Source organism: Schistosoma haematobium, chromosome 3, assembly GCF_000699445.3.
Source record: "Schistosoma haematobium chromosome 3, whole genome shotgun sequence".
In the NCBI taxonomy this organism is placed as follows: domain Eukaryota; kingdom Metazoa; phylum Platyhelminthes; class Trematoda; order Strigeidida; family Schistosomatidae; genus Schistosoma; species Schistosoma haematobium.
In genome coordinates this window covers 43,566,725-43,585,564 of record NC_067198.1, presented here as the reverse complement: position 1 = coordinate 43,585,564, position 18,840 = coordinate 43,566,725, and the positions used below count along the sequence as shown (strand labels likewise).

The following is an 18,840-nucleotide window of genomic DNA, read 5'->3' as shown; positions in this document are numbered from 1 at the left end:
ACATTCAGATTTATTTTTATTTATTTATATAAACATATAAACACTGGTGCAAGAAGGCACCAAATATAGATGCACCACATAAATCATTTGATTTGTGTGAGAGCCAAGATACGGCCTAGGTGCTCAGATCGAAGCAGTTGATTTTCTAAGAGGGCCACATCCAGAGCCTTTGACCTAAAGGTCTAATCCACAAGGCAGTGGAGCAACGTCAGGAGATGCAGTCTCATGGTAGCCAGTGACCAACAACAGGTTCAAACAACATTTGTTCCTTCAGGATGCTGAGGTCCATGTGCATGATTGATTTGGAATCAGAGTTTTCTAACTCCCCTAGATGGACTTTCTGTGTCCACCAACACGGTTAAAGCGCCGGGCATTCGCATTTCGTCTTTTTAATTTCGTAAACAACAATAATGCCGCGAGAAGGCAGTGAGTAGGACTTCTCTTTGGAAGTGGTTGTATGCACGTGGCTATTCAGACCTTACTGACACTAATAGTCTAAACTGCCAATTTCTTATTTAAGCATTACCTACTTATCGATAATCTTTTCATAAGAAAACAAGACAAGATATTTATATGAAATATTCTTTATTTGTAAAATATAATAAAACATATCGAGATCAAATCATGATTGCCTCTTTATTGCCTAAGAAAAATAATCTCTACATATCAATCCGAATTACATATTGCACTGATTTCATTTACATAGATTGATTATTATTATTATTGGTGAATAAAGTTTCCAAAAACCGATTGAATAATTCAAATAAACGATCATCTTCTCCATTAAGAAATATTCTAAAATCAGCTAACATACCATCTTGAAATAATTCATCACCTGTAAGATGACCACGCCAACGTTTTGGTAACATATGATTCCATGTCCAAAAATAACCTATCGATTTTTGTATTGTAAAACAATTAGCAGTACAATCTGATGATATGCATGATGTATCCATATTTATTGTACGTTTATAATCATCTTTTAAATGATCAATATTATGATCAGTTTCCTATGAAATTAGAACACACATAAAAATACAACAGCTTTCAATTATTATTAATTAAAGTAATTATTAGATTGTAAAACTTTATAAAAATCTGCCTGTAGTTCTCTTCTAGAGTTACTGCCGGTCCTAATCCCGGGTAAAGGAGGAGGGTTGGGCATGGGGTTAGAGACCCCGTTCCATAGAAAACTAACTTGATAAAAACATGCTAACCAGAAAAATTTTACAAGATGTTTAACAATATTACTTATTAATCTATAACATAATCTTGGGAAAAAAATGAGGGTAACCAATGTTTAATATAAGTGCGATATCTACTATTTCCAAGCATCTCTTTCTTCTCTTCATTTAGTGTATTGATGTTGTATATAAGGATGTAATTTTCAATGAGGATTTTATTTTAATTTTAATAGTTGAGATCATGAGACAACTGAAGCTAGACTGCCATGGAAAACTTGGGAGCACTGGACGCCCGTTTCGTCCCACTGTGGGACTCTTCAGCATTGCACATCCACGATCTCGCCTCGCGAGATTGGAACCCTGGACCTATCAGTCCTAATCTCACGTGGCGAGATCGTGGATACGCACTGCTGAGGAGTCCGATATTGGGACGAAACAGCCGTCTAGTGATTTCAGGTTTTCAATTGTGGTCTAACATCAATCGATTCATGATCTCAATCAACAACTTAACAATCTCCACGATCCCATACGTTATCTTAATCATGAGAAAAACTAAGTGTTAAATTAAAAACAGCCAGGAAAAAAATGATTTCCAATGAATGGTTAATAGATAAACAGTACTAAACTTGGACAAATCTGATTCACTATAAACTAATACTCTTTATTACACCACTATCTTATTTTCTGTTCACAATCCGTTGAATTTCATGAAAAAAGGTACTCCGTGATTTACAAGATCCATATCAAAAGAAAAAGATATAGAACGAATCATTTAGGATATAACAGAATGCCTTAACTAATCTGCATTAAGAATTCTGGGTCTAATATTAAAGTCCTTAATTTACCAGTACTCAATACAACCTGGTAATATTACATAAGTTGATTAATCTTAGGTATTTGTTTTTACACTATTCAAATTTATTTTCACATATTGTACAGTACTGTAGTCGAAATATTTTTGTACATCGTATCACTGATTTGCAAGTAGACATCTTACAGATGGGTACTGTCAATGTCAGTTAACACATTCTGGCCTACATTTCTATTCAATTATTGAAACAATGTCGACAGTATTGTCATTAGTTCGAAGTAAATTAAGGGTCTGGAATCACAACGTATACTTCAAGTATTACACCCTAACTAGTATATTAAATGAACTCCACCTGGAGCCCCTCTGGAGCTACTGCCGGTCCCAAGCCCGAATAAAGGAGGAGGGTTGGGCATGGGGTTAGTGACCCCATCCCGTAGAAAACTAACTCGCTAAAAAAACGCTAACCACTATAATAAATGAGTAATTGATGAAGTGTGATGCGACAGATTAAAATAACACTAAATAAATTAGAAAGTAGCTATTATGAATGGTAATTCTTGAAAAAAAAAACTCATAACATTTTTTTACTTCAGATTTTCGACTTCCTGAAGACTCAGTAATGACAGAGAAGTTTCTTGTAGTATCTTCTCCTTGAACTTCTCCACTTTCATATGAAGGTATCATGGTAAATATACCTCCACTGCAATGTACATAAATCCATTGTTTTTGTGAAAAACAAGACGAACCGAAAGCCAATCGACCATGTAATTCATAGTCTAAACGATCTTTAACACAGCTGTCATTAATAAAGCCAAATCTATGAATATAAAGATGGAAACATATTAAAACAGTGGATATGTTTTGATAATAAAATGAACTAAATGATATGACAATAAGCTACACTATAGCTAATTTTCGATAGTTGGAAGCAATCAGTAGGGACGTCCTGAATCTAGGTTTCGTGATTTGTACCACTCGTCATCAAAACATCAATCTTAAGGAAACTAATGCTTTCAATGAGACTTGTATTGAATTCAATTTTACGGATCACAGTTGCCCCCAAATGCCCTAGTACGGCTGATAGTGGGAAGAGTCATCTCTCCCGGCAGTTTAACCGGGTTGGTGGACACGAAGAGTTCATCTAGGGGAGTTGGAAAACCCTAATTCCAATCCAATGGTACACGTGGGATCCAGTATCCTGAGGGAACAAATGGTGTTTGAACCTATTGTTGGTCACTGGCTACCATGAGACTGCATCTCCTGACGTTACTCCACTGCCTTGTGGTTAAGAACTTTAAGTCGAAGGCTCCGAGGTGTGGCCTCCTAAGGAAACCACCTGCTTCGGTCTGAGCACCCGGACAGTATCCTAACCCTCACATAAATCGAATGATTTATGTGGTGCATCTATATTTGGTGCCTTCTTGTACCGGTGTTTATGTGTTTAAATAATAAATAATAATAAAGATCATAGTTAAGATCGATATTCAAGATTTTCCGTTGTTTTTTTTTCAGCATCAATTACTATATTTACTAATGTAATAAATTCAAAATGAAATGACAACTATTTGAACTATGATACATGTCAACTCTACGCATCATGTAATTGTCACTTTTTATGGATTTCAGATGAGTGGTAAATGTACTTAGTCGATATGTATACAAACTGTCGTTGTCAATCAGTCATAATGAATGTAGATCATGGCGCAAATGTATGTTATCTGAAGTTTCTATTTATTAGATCAACACGATGAGATAATTCATTAGTGATGAGGTTATCTACGAATATTTATTAATTTAACTTCTCCTATAAATTTAGTTCCATAGGCCTACGTGTTTGTGAACACATATCGGGTTGGTTAATAAAAGGTAATGTAATTTTATCATAGCTCTGATAAAGAAGAATCCTGAAAGATCCATTTTCAAGTGACTGAATATCCTGCCAAAGTGTAAAATAAATCAATCTAGCTAATCAAAAAAAAACATAAGTGTATATACTCATCTTTGAGCAGTATTGTGTGATGGACAGTATTATTACCAAGCTGTTTAAACCGAATTCTGTGGAACAGGATCCGAACATTCGACCTATTTATCTAATGTCGAGTACTTTAAACAGCGTAACATATCAACATATGAATAAGTTCTCCGTTTAAGTGTAACCATGAAAAAATTATTAAGGAAACACACAAATTAAAAAGACCAATATACACTAACCTTCTAAGTATGGAATCTTGAAAGAATCGAATGCAGGTTAGGCGTTCTGAATGTGGAATATCTGTAATACATTTTGAAAGTACGAAAAGAAATATAAGTCCACTTTTTGTGATGATATTATTGATTATTAGTATTTTCAGGTAATAACTATTTGTTATTTCAATAGAGTTAAATGTGTTTTAGATGGACTACTCTAATAGCATACTAAGGTAAACGTATGATCAATGCTCTAGTTAGATGAATAACTGATGAAGATCAATCACATCTGGATTAAGACAGATATCACTGATGATACTCATTAATTGTCATGGTACTTCACAAACTGATTGGGTTTATAGAATTATAACTCATTGGCTTGAAAATTTTGGCGATCCGATTACTGGCGGGGTTGCAGGTGAACAGAAGTCTCAAACTAAGCGAATATAACTTCTTGTCAAGTTAAAAGTAGTCTATACTAACAATTAAAGTAATCTTAACAGTCAATCACTTATGCGAGATAGCGAAACAAACAATTAAAAGAAAGAAGGAAACATTCGAAACAATATTGAGAAGTTCGTAAAAAGAAACTCGAATTCTATGATCCAATTATCAGATTGGTCAATCAAAATAAGTGAAGTTTTAGCAGATATGAAAAACACATACAGACAAATATACATATAAACAAACACTTTATTTCTTGTAGACAAAAGTCTTGACGAAAATTATTAAGAAAAGGTTGAAGCAATTTTATGTATTTCGGAGAATAATGCTCTAAACTATCAACTTAGCTGATTGATAGGTCATAATAGTAGTGTTTGTAGTCAGATATGAAGCAAAAAGGTATGTAAATTTAATGAAGGACTTTTATTAAAACACTAATGACTGAACCAGAGATTATGACAAACCGTCATCTCAACTGTGAATATATTAAATAGGGTTTCATCAGAGCTGATTGCTGCTTTCATTTGATTTCATCTCATCATAGATGACATTCTATAAGTAATAATTCATATCTTTAAATTTTCAAGAATTAATTTCTTACCATAAAATATAGATATCAACCTAACTTATAGAGATGATAAAATTCTGTTTGACGGAGATGTTAATAAGATGTAGTCTTTTGAACATTATGAATAACACACCCAAGGATATTTGGGATCCGATTCTCTTTATATGAATGTAAAATGTTGTTTTCAGACTGGACAGCATCAACATAGTAGAATTAGTTGAAGTTAGACATAAACACCGTTGGATACCGACCAGCTCAATGGTCTAGAAGTTAAGCGTTCGTGCGCGAGATCAATAAGTCCTGTGTTCGAATCTCGCGGAGGGCGGGATTGTGGATACACACTGCTGAGAAGTCTCACACAATAAAACGAAACGGTTGTCCACTGCTTCCAGGTTTTTCATGATGGCCTAGCTTCAATTCATACATGAATTCAATTATTAAATTACAACAGAATGTATTCAATGTAAATTTTAAGATAAATTAAATGCTTCATATCACTGAATTCAGATTTTTCTGCCAAAATTGATAATAATTAACCAAATAATAAATAAACAAACAATTTGTTCTCCATTTAGAATATAAAAATTTCAATTCGAAAATAGAATTAAATAAATGAGTACTTTTTTTCATTAAAGCAGATTAGATAGTCACGAATAAATTTAGATGCCTAAAATAAATAAGGATTAGCAAGATCCTCACAATACTGTAATAATCAGAAAGTGTAAATATTGAAAATATGGCCTGAAAAAAAAACTGTGTCCGTCAGGCAGCAACAACGTAGGAATTCGTACGTACGTACATTAGTTCAAGTTGTCATACCACATTAGCACACACATACAATTATCGATTCAAATCACATAGTCGTACAGGTAGTAAAAGTACAAGCACTAATCGGAAACATTAGGGTTTGGAGATGTTATTCAAGTAGTATAATCCAGTGAAATAAATTTAGAAAGAGAAAAAAAAACAGATATGAAGAATTCACAATATTAGAATTTGGGAGAACACAAAGAGTGGATACACCTGAGCCTGAGCCATTGCAAACGATATTGAACCATATCATTCAAAGTCTCTAACCATCGGTTGCTATCATCTCACGGATCACAACCACATAGTCTACATCTACATAGTCTACATCGCTCACTACACTTCTCAGTCAGTTCATGGATCTGTGCCATATTTCCGTCTGGCCACCCCCTTACCTAGCTTTCTTTCAACCTACACTATTCTATACCATAAAATATTGCACGTCGGGGTAGTCGGTGGTTGGGGATAAGTAACACGTGTCCCACTCATCTTAAATGACAAAATTTCACTACTTCATCAATTGATTTGCCATCCTTACATAAATACTACCCGTCTCCTAACAACTGCATTACTTACTCGGTCGTCCCATGATATACGAACAACGCTTCGAAGACACCTATGATCAAATACTAGTAACTTACGAATATCCTCTACTCTTACCGATCATGTTTCACTACCATCATGTAGGATGGAACGAACTGACGAGCAGTAAACACGTCCTTTCGTTGGTAGAAGGATATCTCGCATACGCCGTAAATCACGCATGTTGGAAAAAGCTAGTCGAGCCTTCTCTATCCGCGTTGGGGATTCGTCACACACCAGACCACATGGGCTGATGAGATTCACAAGTGAAGTGGTTGACACGCTCAACTACTTCACTTCCTATCATTAGTTCGGGTGTCGATGCAACTCAATCCTGAAGTAACATTTTGCATTTCGAGGGAGAGAACCGCATCCCGAACATGCTTGCATTGTTGTTTAGAGTGGTCAGAAGACTGCATTTTGTCAGCGTCTTCACCAAATAGAACTATGTCATCGTTATATTCTAGGTCGACGAGTGAATCTCCCGTAAAAGTTCAACTCCTGGAAATTTATATGAGGAAAGTGTTATCTCTAAAAGCACGTCGACGACAAAGTTAAACAAGAATGGAGAGAGTGGACAGCCATGATAAACACCTCTTGAGATAATCAATCTTGATGAAAGTTCACCATAAGCTCTCACTCGGCCAGTTGTGTTCAAGTAGAGAGCGTGTATAAGGGAAAAAAACTGTGTAAAGAGGTGTATATAAAGAAATAACGGAACTAGAGTACATGAACTTGTACCATTGTAACTAGTTTCTAAGTTATATTATCTAATGTCACCAATCGCTGATTAAGGTTATTATGCGGGTCTCAACCAGGTAGTTGGCATCTATTAACATGATTCAGATTAACAGATAATGATTGTATGAACTGATATCACATTTTGATTTGGCTGTGTTTCCCTAGCATCTTGATGGAGTTTTTTTTCTCTGAGCTGGATGGTTTGGTTGTGGACCTTCTACCTGAAGTTTGTGTTGATGATGTCTTTCAGAAGAACGATAAAAGCTCCACGATCAAACCATACAGCTTAGAGAACAAAACTTGATCACAATCATCCACCTGAGCTACAAATCTTCTCCACCATCCTTAGCATCCTTTCAACTAACTCTTACATATTAGCTAACATTTAAACGGATAGTAATCATGAAACATTCACTGAAGAAGAAGAAGAAGAAGAAGAAGAAGAAGAACAATAATAAGTAATACTTACCAGGAAATAAATAATTCAATAAATCTGTCATATTCAAAAGAGAATTTTCATATATCAATGAACTATTCTCATGTTGTGATTGATTATAAAATTTTTTAGCTACTTCAATTAATACATTGACATTAATAGGTAAAAATATTGGTTTACGTAGCGGATCTTTATCAGATAAATCATCATTTGACTGACCAAAAGGATAACATGGAACTGGGAAAAAGTGTAAATTAGCTGTACCAGCTTTTTGATACCATAATGATACCTGTAAGATAAGAAAACAACAAAATCAGTAGTTTTAATGAGAAAGATAGATGAGGCGATAAAACTAGTGGCAATAGTAACGATAATAAAGTCGATTGTCCTAAGAAAACGGTTATTTTGAAACTAAATTTCATTATAGAAGTAGAGAAGAGACTTTGAATGTGATCGTTACCGAAGCAATATAGTTAGTAGAGACTCAGTAAAGGGCGGCCTGCTTGAGCATTTGGGCTACCTGTTCCTGCCATCTAGATATTTCAACAAGTTATCTATTTTTGTTTGTTTTAATATATCGTTATGTTTATTATTCGCATAACCTATTCTGCTGCGTTTCTGAAAAGTGTACAACCTTTCGTTGTCAAAATTACAAAAAACTCTATAAGAGACAATGTGGTTGCTGGCAATATGCAGAGAAAAGAATATACATTATTCAAATGTTCATTTACTGGACTGCTAACATCTAACTGGCGATCACTCAATATTTATCGTCAAGACCGACCAAGAAGAAAGAAACGGAAACTTGTTGAAATACTTTGCGCTGAGAATTCTATATTGTACCAAAAATATAATATTGAATAAAGCTAATAATAATAATAATAATGATAATAATAATAATAATAATAATGAAGATGGAATAGAACAGTGACATTGTTTTTGATTGATGAAGGATTAGATTATTAGACATTTATAATCCTCTTAGTTCGGTGATTGTAGGTAGTCAAGAGGAAACCGTGAACTTAGGCCTTTTGTTAGCTGGCACACAGTACCAAGAAATATCCATAACATTCAGGGGAGTGGTGTGTCGATGGAAGCTGGACATAGCGCACATGAGTGTGATAGTTTGAGACATTACACGCCTGAAATATCCGGGCCGTGACGAACCATACATAAAGTAGTGAGATGCTAATATAAAGAGGATACTATTGATACCCCCCTGGTTTCTTCTCCTACACATCATAAAAACTAGATTCAAAGTTTCCTATGGATTATTTGTAAACACCTTAAATCAAAACAGTTCATAGGACAACTAATCACTCAAGCTAGCAGTCACATTACGACTTAACCAATAAAATTCAGTCAGTACTAAAAAACTAGACAAATGTAGCAATGGTTATTTTTCAATGATCAACCTAAACTTCATAGTTTACATAACGAAGTGGTTGTAGTTAGAAAACTACTAAAAATCAGGAAACACTGAATAATATGAAACTGTTTAAGAGTTAGCATCTATAACTTCACTAGGCGTTGAATCCATTACCTTTAAATCTTGTAATGAATCCAATAGTTTACATATCAACCTTAAATTAATTGCCTACAATCAGCAATTATTATCTATATTAATATTAACACATTCACTGTCTCTTAACTTTTGTTTTTTTCCTTTTAGATAAGACAATCTTGAAGTTATTAAAACTGGATCAGATACAATTTAATTTACAATCCTCATGACACCATATCAAAGTAAATAAGTCAGGTACATAAAAAGACATAAACAATTATCAAGGTATTCATCGTTAAGAATATGAACAGTGTGTGTGTGTGTGTGAGTGACTGTGTGTGTGTGTGTGTGAGAGAGAGAGAGAGAGAGAGGAAAATCATTAATATATGCATTAAAACAATGAAATTTATTCGACCATAACTAAATTTTAATGTAAATTCATATATTGAAAGGTCATGTAATACATTAAACAGAGTTAGCAACAAACAAAACTAAAAAAAAAAACATGGTCATTATTTAGGAACTTAGCAAGACATTTTAATAAAGCCAACATAAATAAATGAAATGTATTCCTTTTTTTGTTGTTTTTTTTAAGGTTAACATTAAGATTCACTGAAGCTTGACAGTATCAAAAGCCTTTTAAAATTGAAACAAAACAAAAAACAAATGAATAACATGATTCTCTAAAAGAAGTATCCATCACGAACACAATCTATACATGAAAATAATCTATATAGAACTCGGTAAAAGTATACATTAAGGATGAACTAATCAGAATAGAGGATATGACATGTAGAGTGGTTTTTGCGCAAAATTCAAATATTATATATGATGATTAATGGGAATACTTTTCACTGGTTGAAATCATGAGTCAATTGAAGCTAGACCACGATGGAAAACATGGAAGCACCGGACGGCCGTCTCGTCCTAGGATGGGACTCCTCAGCATTGTGCACCCATGATCCCGCCCCTCGCGAGATTCGAACCCAGGACCTATCAGCTTCGCGCACGAGCGCTTAACCAACTAGACCACTGAGCCGGCATTCAACGGTGTTAGTGTCTAACTTCAGCCAATCCACGAAGTTGCGCCACCGTACACCAATGTCTTCAGTGAGTTACTATTATGATTTCAACCAGTGAAATTTCTAAAAATCTCTACAAAACCCATTCTGGAAATACTTTTCTATACTGTTCAAAATATTTAAAATGATAGTGAAAAATTATGTTTTGCGGTCATAGACTGAATATGATAATGTTAAATGCATCAAATGAATAATTCTGTCTGACAGATCCATAATTCCTGACCCTAATCATGTGCTTAGTAATGAGTAGCTTCGATAGGAAATTCCTGGAGTTCTAATGAGAAGCCGTGACTAGTGAAGCTAATCCGTGTCGGGTGTGAGGCCCATTCCCTGAATACGATGGAAAATGGTAAAGCGATGTTGTGGGTTAATTGAAGATAAACATTAATATAGTTGGATGCCGTCTCAGTGGTCTGAAGGTTAAACGTTCGTGGACGAGACTGAAGGTGCTGGGTTCGAATTAAGCGTTGAGGGTCGTGGATGCGCACTGCTGAGGCATCTCATACGAGGATAAAATGATCGTTAAGTGCGTCCAGGTTTTTAACATTGGTCTAACTTAGATCGGTTCATAATTTCAATGAAGTACTACAACTTAAATTCATTTCTTGTTCGTTGTTGATTAATTTCCTTAATGATGCAACAACCATTTGATTCAATACTTAGAATCTCTTGGTAATCTTTAATTACGTTGTTAAATTATGTAACACCATTTCATTTTCTGCACTTAAAATTCAATGCTTGAATAAGTTTCTAGAGTTCTAATAAAATGCCGTCAATGGTTGAAGTTCAGACATGTTAAGATTGAAACACAAAATAAGACGAAATAACTGTTCAATACTTACTCGTTTTTTGATGATACATACATTCCTGTTTAAACTGATTAACAATTCAGTATTATTATTATCAGTATGGGGATTTTTGGAGATTGTAGTATTTGAATAGTTAAATTTATGAGTCAATCTAAGCCAGACCACCAGTAAAAATCTGAAAACATTGAACAGCTGTTTCGTCATAGTTTAATACTCCTAGAAAGTGTACATCCACGAATCCAGAATCTTCGGTCTCGCACGCGAACACTTAATCTCTAGACTACCGAGCCGGCATCCAACGGTGTTAATGTCTAACTTCGAACGATCTATGACTTTGCGCAAACCTTTATCCACTGTTTGAGATGGATAACTGTCTCACACCTGACACCGGTTGGACTCCGGTGGTTGCGACTTCTCATTAGAACTTCAGGAAATCCATCTTGAAGCTAATCACCAGTGAGTAAAGGATTATTATCAGTATGGGGATTTCTGGAGATTGTAGTATTTTAGTTTATGAAATTCAAAATATAATATGAAATTTATACCATAGAAAACAATAATAATAATATATTAATGTTACTAATGAGAAACTAATTTAGAATGTTGACTAAACAAATTAACTAGCCAATCGTCGTAAAAAAACAAGATCCACTTTATTTGAAAGTGAGTACATTTTTTTGGTAAACGGAAAATAATAGCATTTTTAATAATAATAAAAAATAGCAAATATTACATAGTTAGCTATAAGGACTATAGGGACTTCTACTTGAAGTTTGTGCTGATGATGTCGTTTAGAAGAACGATGAAAGCTCCACGACCAAACCATTCAGCTCAGAGAACAAAACTCCAACAAAATAGGGAGTTTATGGTGAATGTTAAATTTCATAATATACAACATAAACTGATTTTTGAAAGTAACAATTAGAGATATTCGACAAGAATCCCTAGGACTAAGTTACGTGTTGTTTGGCACTTATCACTAAGATGTACCTGTAATCTAAAGGGGATTGATAATGTTTGGAGGATTTAATACCATGCCACTCAGCTTCATAGTGCCAGACATCATGATTGAGATATTAGGGTTGGAAATGACTTTTTATAGGAATGAAATGTGTTTGCAATTGATTGTTCATAATAATTTTCATTTTCAGACCAGTATTTAGGTGTAATAAACCTTTAGATAGTTAATTTTAAAACATCCTTAAATGTATGTTCTGTCTCATGTGGACGCGACCCTCTAGGGAAGTTTTATTTATCTCCTTCCCGAGTCGGGAGTGGTTTTACAAAATCAAGAGAATGAAGCAGACGTCTGGTGCCTAAACCGAGTTGCTGGAACGGAGGATCAATCTAATGTAATTACGAGATCTTGATTCTAAACTGGTGGTGCAAGAGAGTACCATGATCATATCGAATGATGCGAAGACAATTCGGTCAATAACTACTATCGAACAAGATCTTCCTAAACTATATTAATGCATCGTTGATTAGACCTTTAAATCAAAGGACCCGTGTGATCCTTAACGCTAATCGATTATTTGAGCACATAATTAATATCCCGGCCCATACAAAAGTGTAGTAAATTCTTTTGACGTCTCATTGTACTACAATTCTTGACATAAATCACTAAATGACAACCAACAACAATCAACTGTACGCACGAATTAATCACTGATAGTCTTCCATCAAAACTGAAAATCACAAATATTGAGATAGATACACGAAAAAATAGACTGACCAGTTCAGCCATTCGTCCGCCTGTAACTACAAGCCATTGAAGTTCTATAGAAAAAGCACAAGTTGGATGATAATTTGCATCATATACACAATGAGCCCATTCAACTGGTCCATCATTATTTGGTCCATCCAAATCACATAAACAAGTTTTACGAAGAACTTGGTCAATTTCTAAAATACAATATATTGCACTGAAATTACAGAAGATACTTCAAGGCATAATAATAATAATAATAATAATAATAATAATAATAATAATAATAATAATGTCAATCAGCTGGTCATGATCAACGTAGCATCAAATTAGCGCAAAGAGATGAAATTAACATGTTAAGAAAATGAATCAAAATAATGCAGTGACTATTATTCCGAGAAAAACCAAACACTGAGAATATAATTCAAGAAGATCAATAAAAAACGTATTTATGAAGGACTACTGGGAGTCAAGATCTAAAGCAAAGTAAGAAATACATGAATCTCAACCATTGTTTAGTGTTACCAGAAGACTATGCATTTTATCAGCGTCTTCACCAAACAGGACTATGTCATCTGAGCATTCTAAGTTGATAAGTGGACCTCCTGGAAGGAGATCAATACCCGAGAACTCAGTCGACGAGAATGTTATTTCTGTCAATAGGTGTACGATGAAGTTAAACAAAAATGGAGAAAGTGGACAGTCCTTGACGGACACCACTTGATGTTGCAAAAGCAGATGACAGTTCGCCATAAGCTCTGACTCGACTAGTAGTGTTCGAGTAAAGAGCCTTCACAAGGTTTATGTACTTCTGAGGTACACCTTTCAATGACAAACACTGCCACAGAACCTCTCAGTCTACAGAGTCAAATGCTGCCTTTAAGTCAAAAAAGACCACGATTATCGGACGCCGATAAGTATCCCTATGTTCCAGAACCTGACGAATGGTGAATATGTGGTCGATGCAGCCATGACCAGGTCTGAAGCCAGCCTGATTTTCTCGTATTTACAGTTCATGAGTCTCAGTTAGGTGCTCGATAATTATTGAGGCTAGTATTTTAGATGCTATAATAGTTCAACTAAACACTCTATGGTTATCACAGGATGATTTTAACCCCTTCTTATATATTTAGACAATCGGAGATTGCAACCAGTCAGATGAGATTACGTCCAACTCCCAGATTTTAGCTAAAATATTAGTCAACCTAATCACTAAAATTGAACCATCGTGCTTAAAGACCTCTAGAGTTCATCCATCTGAACCAGCAGCTCTCCCTCGTTTCAGATTAGCCTTTTGAACTTCAGCTAGAGTTGAAGAACCTACTTCAATGTAAAGTAGCTGAAGGCCAGCTGAACTGCTCCTTAAAGTGATCCACCCATCGTTCTAAATGTCTGGGCTGAGAGTAGATAAGATTGTCGTCTTTCTCCGAGATCGACAATAAATACACCAGAGAATTCGTTAGCCCCTTAACCAGTTTTATACAACATTGAAAAGACTGCAGTATAGTTCGATTCTATAGCTCACTTTAACAATATGCTTAGTCATAGAGGATGAATATTTGTGATATGTTTTTATATGGTTAAGGTAATCTAGTTGATAAAACAAAAACCACATGAAAAATGTGTTAATAGCACAGAGCAAACACATTTTTCACATGTTAAAAGTTACCCAAAATGAAGGATAAGAGATTAACAACAATTCTGGGTCCGAGTCCTGCGTGTGTGATCGTAGATATACACTACTTAGGAGTCCCAAACTAGGATAAAATAGCCGTTTAGTGCTTCCATATATTCAATAATGATCTACCATAGATAGATTCATGAATTCAACTATCAACAACAACAACAACAACAACAACAAACATATTACAATGTACAAAAATCCCCCTCTTTCCTCCAAAAAGAATAATGTTAACTTGAGTTGAAAAATTATCCTCATGAAATATCACATGATGAATTACGATTTCATATTTTTTTCTCTTTGAAGTAAAGTCATGTTAAGCAACAAATTATGTCCTGATGTACTGTGAATAAATTTTTCAGACATTAACGGAAGAAAGAAAGAAATTCCCACTTTATTTACATTCTCATTACATTTTCTTAGATAAAGTGGACATAGAAAAAAAAGAAAGGAAAAAAAGAAAAAAAGAGGAAAAAAGAGGAAAAAGAAACAATATCCCATACAGGAATATCAATTTTCTTTAAAATGTAGCAGCTCACAATAAACCACAAAATGAACTCAAATTACAAAGTATCATTAAGTAGTTAAAATTAGTAAGATATCAAAAGTTATTCCCTTGATTTGGTTGATAAATCTTTAATCATTGAATTCATGAGTCGATCTAAGCTAGACCACTAGTGAAAACCTAGAATTATTGACCGACCGTTTCGTCATAGTTTGGGACTCTTCAGCAATGAGTATCTATGATCCCGAACGCGGGACTTGAATTCATGACCTTGGGTTACGAGTGCGAACACTTAACCTCTAAACTATTGAACCGGCATCTAACGGTGTTAATGTCTAAGTTCAATCGACCCATGATTAATTTTCCTTCATTTCGAATAGTAATTCAAGGTAATAATTTGATACGATAGATGAATGATTGAAAAGCATTCGATTTTCAATTAGTAAATTGTAGATTCAAATCTTGTCTTACTGATTTAATTTTGTTTTTTTTTTATGCCAATCAAATAATGTCACTAGGTCGCACATAAAAAGCTGAATAAATAGATTAAAATAAGTACTTTTCATCATCTAAAACTACAATGTGCAATATACGTGAGATTAATTATCATCATTTACTATTCACTCTAGTTGATAAGTGACATTTGGAGGAAAGTATGGAAGAGCTCTCTGATTTTATTTTATGAATCGTAGTAACTTGGAATTAGAAAAACATAATTCTGTACAGTTTTACTAATTAAATACCATTAACACTGATCATAACCATTTTACTAGCTATATAAGAATAATTGAGGCTACTGTCCACTGGTTCATAGACTTAATACAGAGTTTAACAACAGTATTAATGATTATTCGACTGTCATTAGTCTACTGTAGGAATGTTTACGAAAACTTATTAATCAAGTACAGGTTTAAGCACTAGATTTTGAGGAGAGTAAGGAAACTGACCAGGTGACTGACATACAGTAAATGGAACGGAGTATGAATTTGAAACTCAATGGTTGAAAGTCAAACGCTCTAACTACTAAGTTGTAACTTGCCCTGTATAAACAATGCCATGAAAGAGAAAAAAAAAGTGATGCAGAAGATTTGCAGCTCAGTTGGATGCATTTATTGGTCATGTATTTTTTGAGCTTGATGATGTAGTTCCGCAGTTGTCACTTTGGACAACATCGTCATTTCTTAATTCACGTAGAAGTGAGTACTTTAGTTATTACACAAGTATTACGTTAGTTCTTTTGAATGAACTAGCTTGTAATTGGCTGTCTTTGTTGACTTCATTTATCCTTTTGTTCACGTTGGCTGTCTTTGATGGTTGACCACTGACCTTATGATTGATGGAATCTTTCCATAGATTCGGTCTATGTCAGTGTTCTAACATAATCTATAAAATCACCTGTACCAACTCCAAGAAATATTATATTGAACAAAATGGATGGCACCTTCGTCTAAGCCAAAATGAACATAAATTAACTATATGACGACATGATATGTTATCACTGATATCACTACATGCAGACAACAATGGAAAAGAAATATCAAGATTCTAAAATAGGGAAGTATAGGATTAAGAAGAATTGATAACTAATTAACACCAAACTATCAATCCATACAGAACAGGTTGACCAATCATAAGACCATTGATCAGTTGGCAAAGACAGTGAATATGACTACAAAGATCAATGAAAACAACGTAACCTACAAAGACAATCAATTACAAGCAAGTTCATCTAAATGAAATAACATTGTACTTGTGGAATAACTGAAAAGCTAACTAAAGATGTTGTCCAAACTTGTTATAACTTGCTGATTGGACGTAATATTCGTTCCTAAGCTATTCTGATAACCCGCAAGCTAGTACCATACAGCGACCTGAACACCAGGAAGAAGACGCGAAGTATGAGAGAAACACTTTACTCCAAGGTTCATTTTTGTACAGAAAATCATAGGTATTTATAGATGTTGGCGTCTGTTAAATCAACATCATATTTCAGCCAATCCGTTAACGGCATATTATGCTACTGACCAGTAGTAGCACGCAACGTTGGAATTCTAGAATGCTCCATCATGCTCTGATTGGCTAGAACTCTTCGGCTCCTTTTGGGCCTCTGGAGGTTCCGTTGAAATTCTCCGAAAGCCGACTCAACAAAACTGACAATGATAGCTTCTTAATTAAATTGTCTAATTGAAAGTATACATCACTACCAGAAGTGTAAATAATATAATCAATACTTACCTTGAAATCCAGTTTTATCCGGTATTCCAAATAATGTAGAAATTGATGAATATGTTAACAGACCATCATTAAAAAAACTATTCAATTCATTCACATGTTCAAATTTTATTTCTGATGTAGATAAAGATGGACAAGAATTATTTGTAGTAATAGGAATAGTAGTAGTATTAGTGGTAGTAGTAGTAGTAGTTGCTGTTGGTGTTGTTGTAGTTGGAGTAGAAAAAGAGGAAGATGATATAGTTGAAGTATCATTCATTTCATTCAATGTATCATTAGTATCAATATTACTATTCATATACTTTGAATCAAGAATCTGTTGTCGTTGTTGTTGTTGCTGGTGGTGGTGCTGTGGTTGTTTCATCTGATATTCATTTGAACCATAATGAACAATTGATATTTCAGCCCATTCATTTTGAAATACACTAGTCCATTTTGTTGTATCATTTAAAAGTTTTGGTAAATAATCTTTAGGAAATTGTATAGGTAATTGTTGTAATAAATTCAAATCTATATTAGATAATGTTTTAAATAAATGATTTGATATATTCATATGAGATAATAATGAAGTATTAGTAATTGTATTTGTATAATTAGATGATGTAATTGAAGTTAGTGATACAATAGTATTGATAGGATTGCTTATAATAGTCGAGGTAGTAGCAGTAGTAGTAGTAGTAGTAGTAGTAGTGGTAGTAGTACTAATACTATTAGTATTAGTAGTAGTAGTGGTAGTATTAGTATTAGTAGTGATAGTAGAAATAGCAGAAGCAGATAAATTATTCAATAGGTTCGAATTAGCATTCAAAGAATTAGTATACGGTAAATTTGTTATTGATATTGTATTGTTTGTAGAAGAGTAACAAGATATAATTAAATTATTTGATGTACTTAATGATGTTGTTGTTAATGTGGTTGTCGTCAATGGAAATATTGAAGATGATGATAAACCAGATATTGATTGTGAAGTGTTGGAAGAAGGTGAACTAGTACAATCTGATCAAGAACAAATATGTTAAATTAGTACAATTAAATACGAATAATTAATCAGTTATAAACAATTGTAAATACGATAAGAAAGATCAAATGTTCAACCAATTCATTTATGGGTTGTATATTTCATTAGATTGATAGTTGATACTTGAGTGATACTTGGTTGGGGTCGGCGTGACTATCGTAACGAATAGTTGGAGACTCTTGGTGACATGGCTCAGAATCGATCACAATGGCATAGGTGTATACACTCTTTGTCTTCCCTTAAACAGTGAGATTAAAATAGCTTTATACCTTCCTTCTTTTCTACTAACTAATTCCTTCTTCCTGTACTATATCCTTATACACAATCTTTCTTTTATATATTACTACTATTGAAGTGACTACTTCTATGAATTTGGTGTTCATCTTGTTGTGCTAATGAGGTATGGCAACTTGGACTGATGTATATATATGCCTGGTCCTACGTTGTAGCTGACTGACTGAGATTGATATTAGTTGAGATGTCCTTGAAAACCAGGGAGTACGGAACAGTTTCATGAGACTCATCAGAAGTGCACAGGGAC

The 18,840-nt window shown here is 34.1% G+C and overlaps 1 protein-coding gene across 3 annotated transcripts in view; it reads right to left on the bottom strand.

Annotated features, from left to right (window-relative positions):
* Positions 1-583: 583 nt before the first annotated feature.
* MS3_00005834 (uncharacterized protein) overlaps positions 584-18,840 on the bottom strand; it is a 138,900-nt gene continuing 120,643 nt past the window's right edge. For 2 of the 3 annotated variants that reach the window (XM_051213927.1, XM_051213928.1), the window contains 6 exons: positions 17,285-18,277; positions 12,891-13,060; positions 7,794-8,049; positions 4,207-4,267; positions 2,584-2,812; positions 584-1,010 (listed from right to left, as the gene is read on the bottom strand). In XM_051213927.1, coding sequence (XP_051069944.1) covers positions 699-1,010; positions 2,584-2,812; positions 4,207-4,267; positions 7,794-8,049; positions 12,891-13,060; positions 17,285-18,277 — 2,021 coding nt within the window. In that variant the 3' untranslated portion in view covers positions 584-698. Of the gene's footprint in view, positions 2,813-4,206; positions 4,268-7,793; positions 8,050-12,890; positions 13,061-17,284; positions 18,278-18,840 lie in introns of all 3 variants that reach the window. The other variant, XM_051213929.1, reaches the window with a different exon arrangement.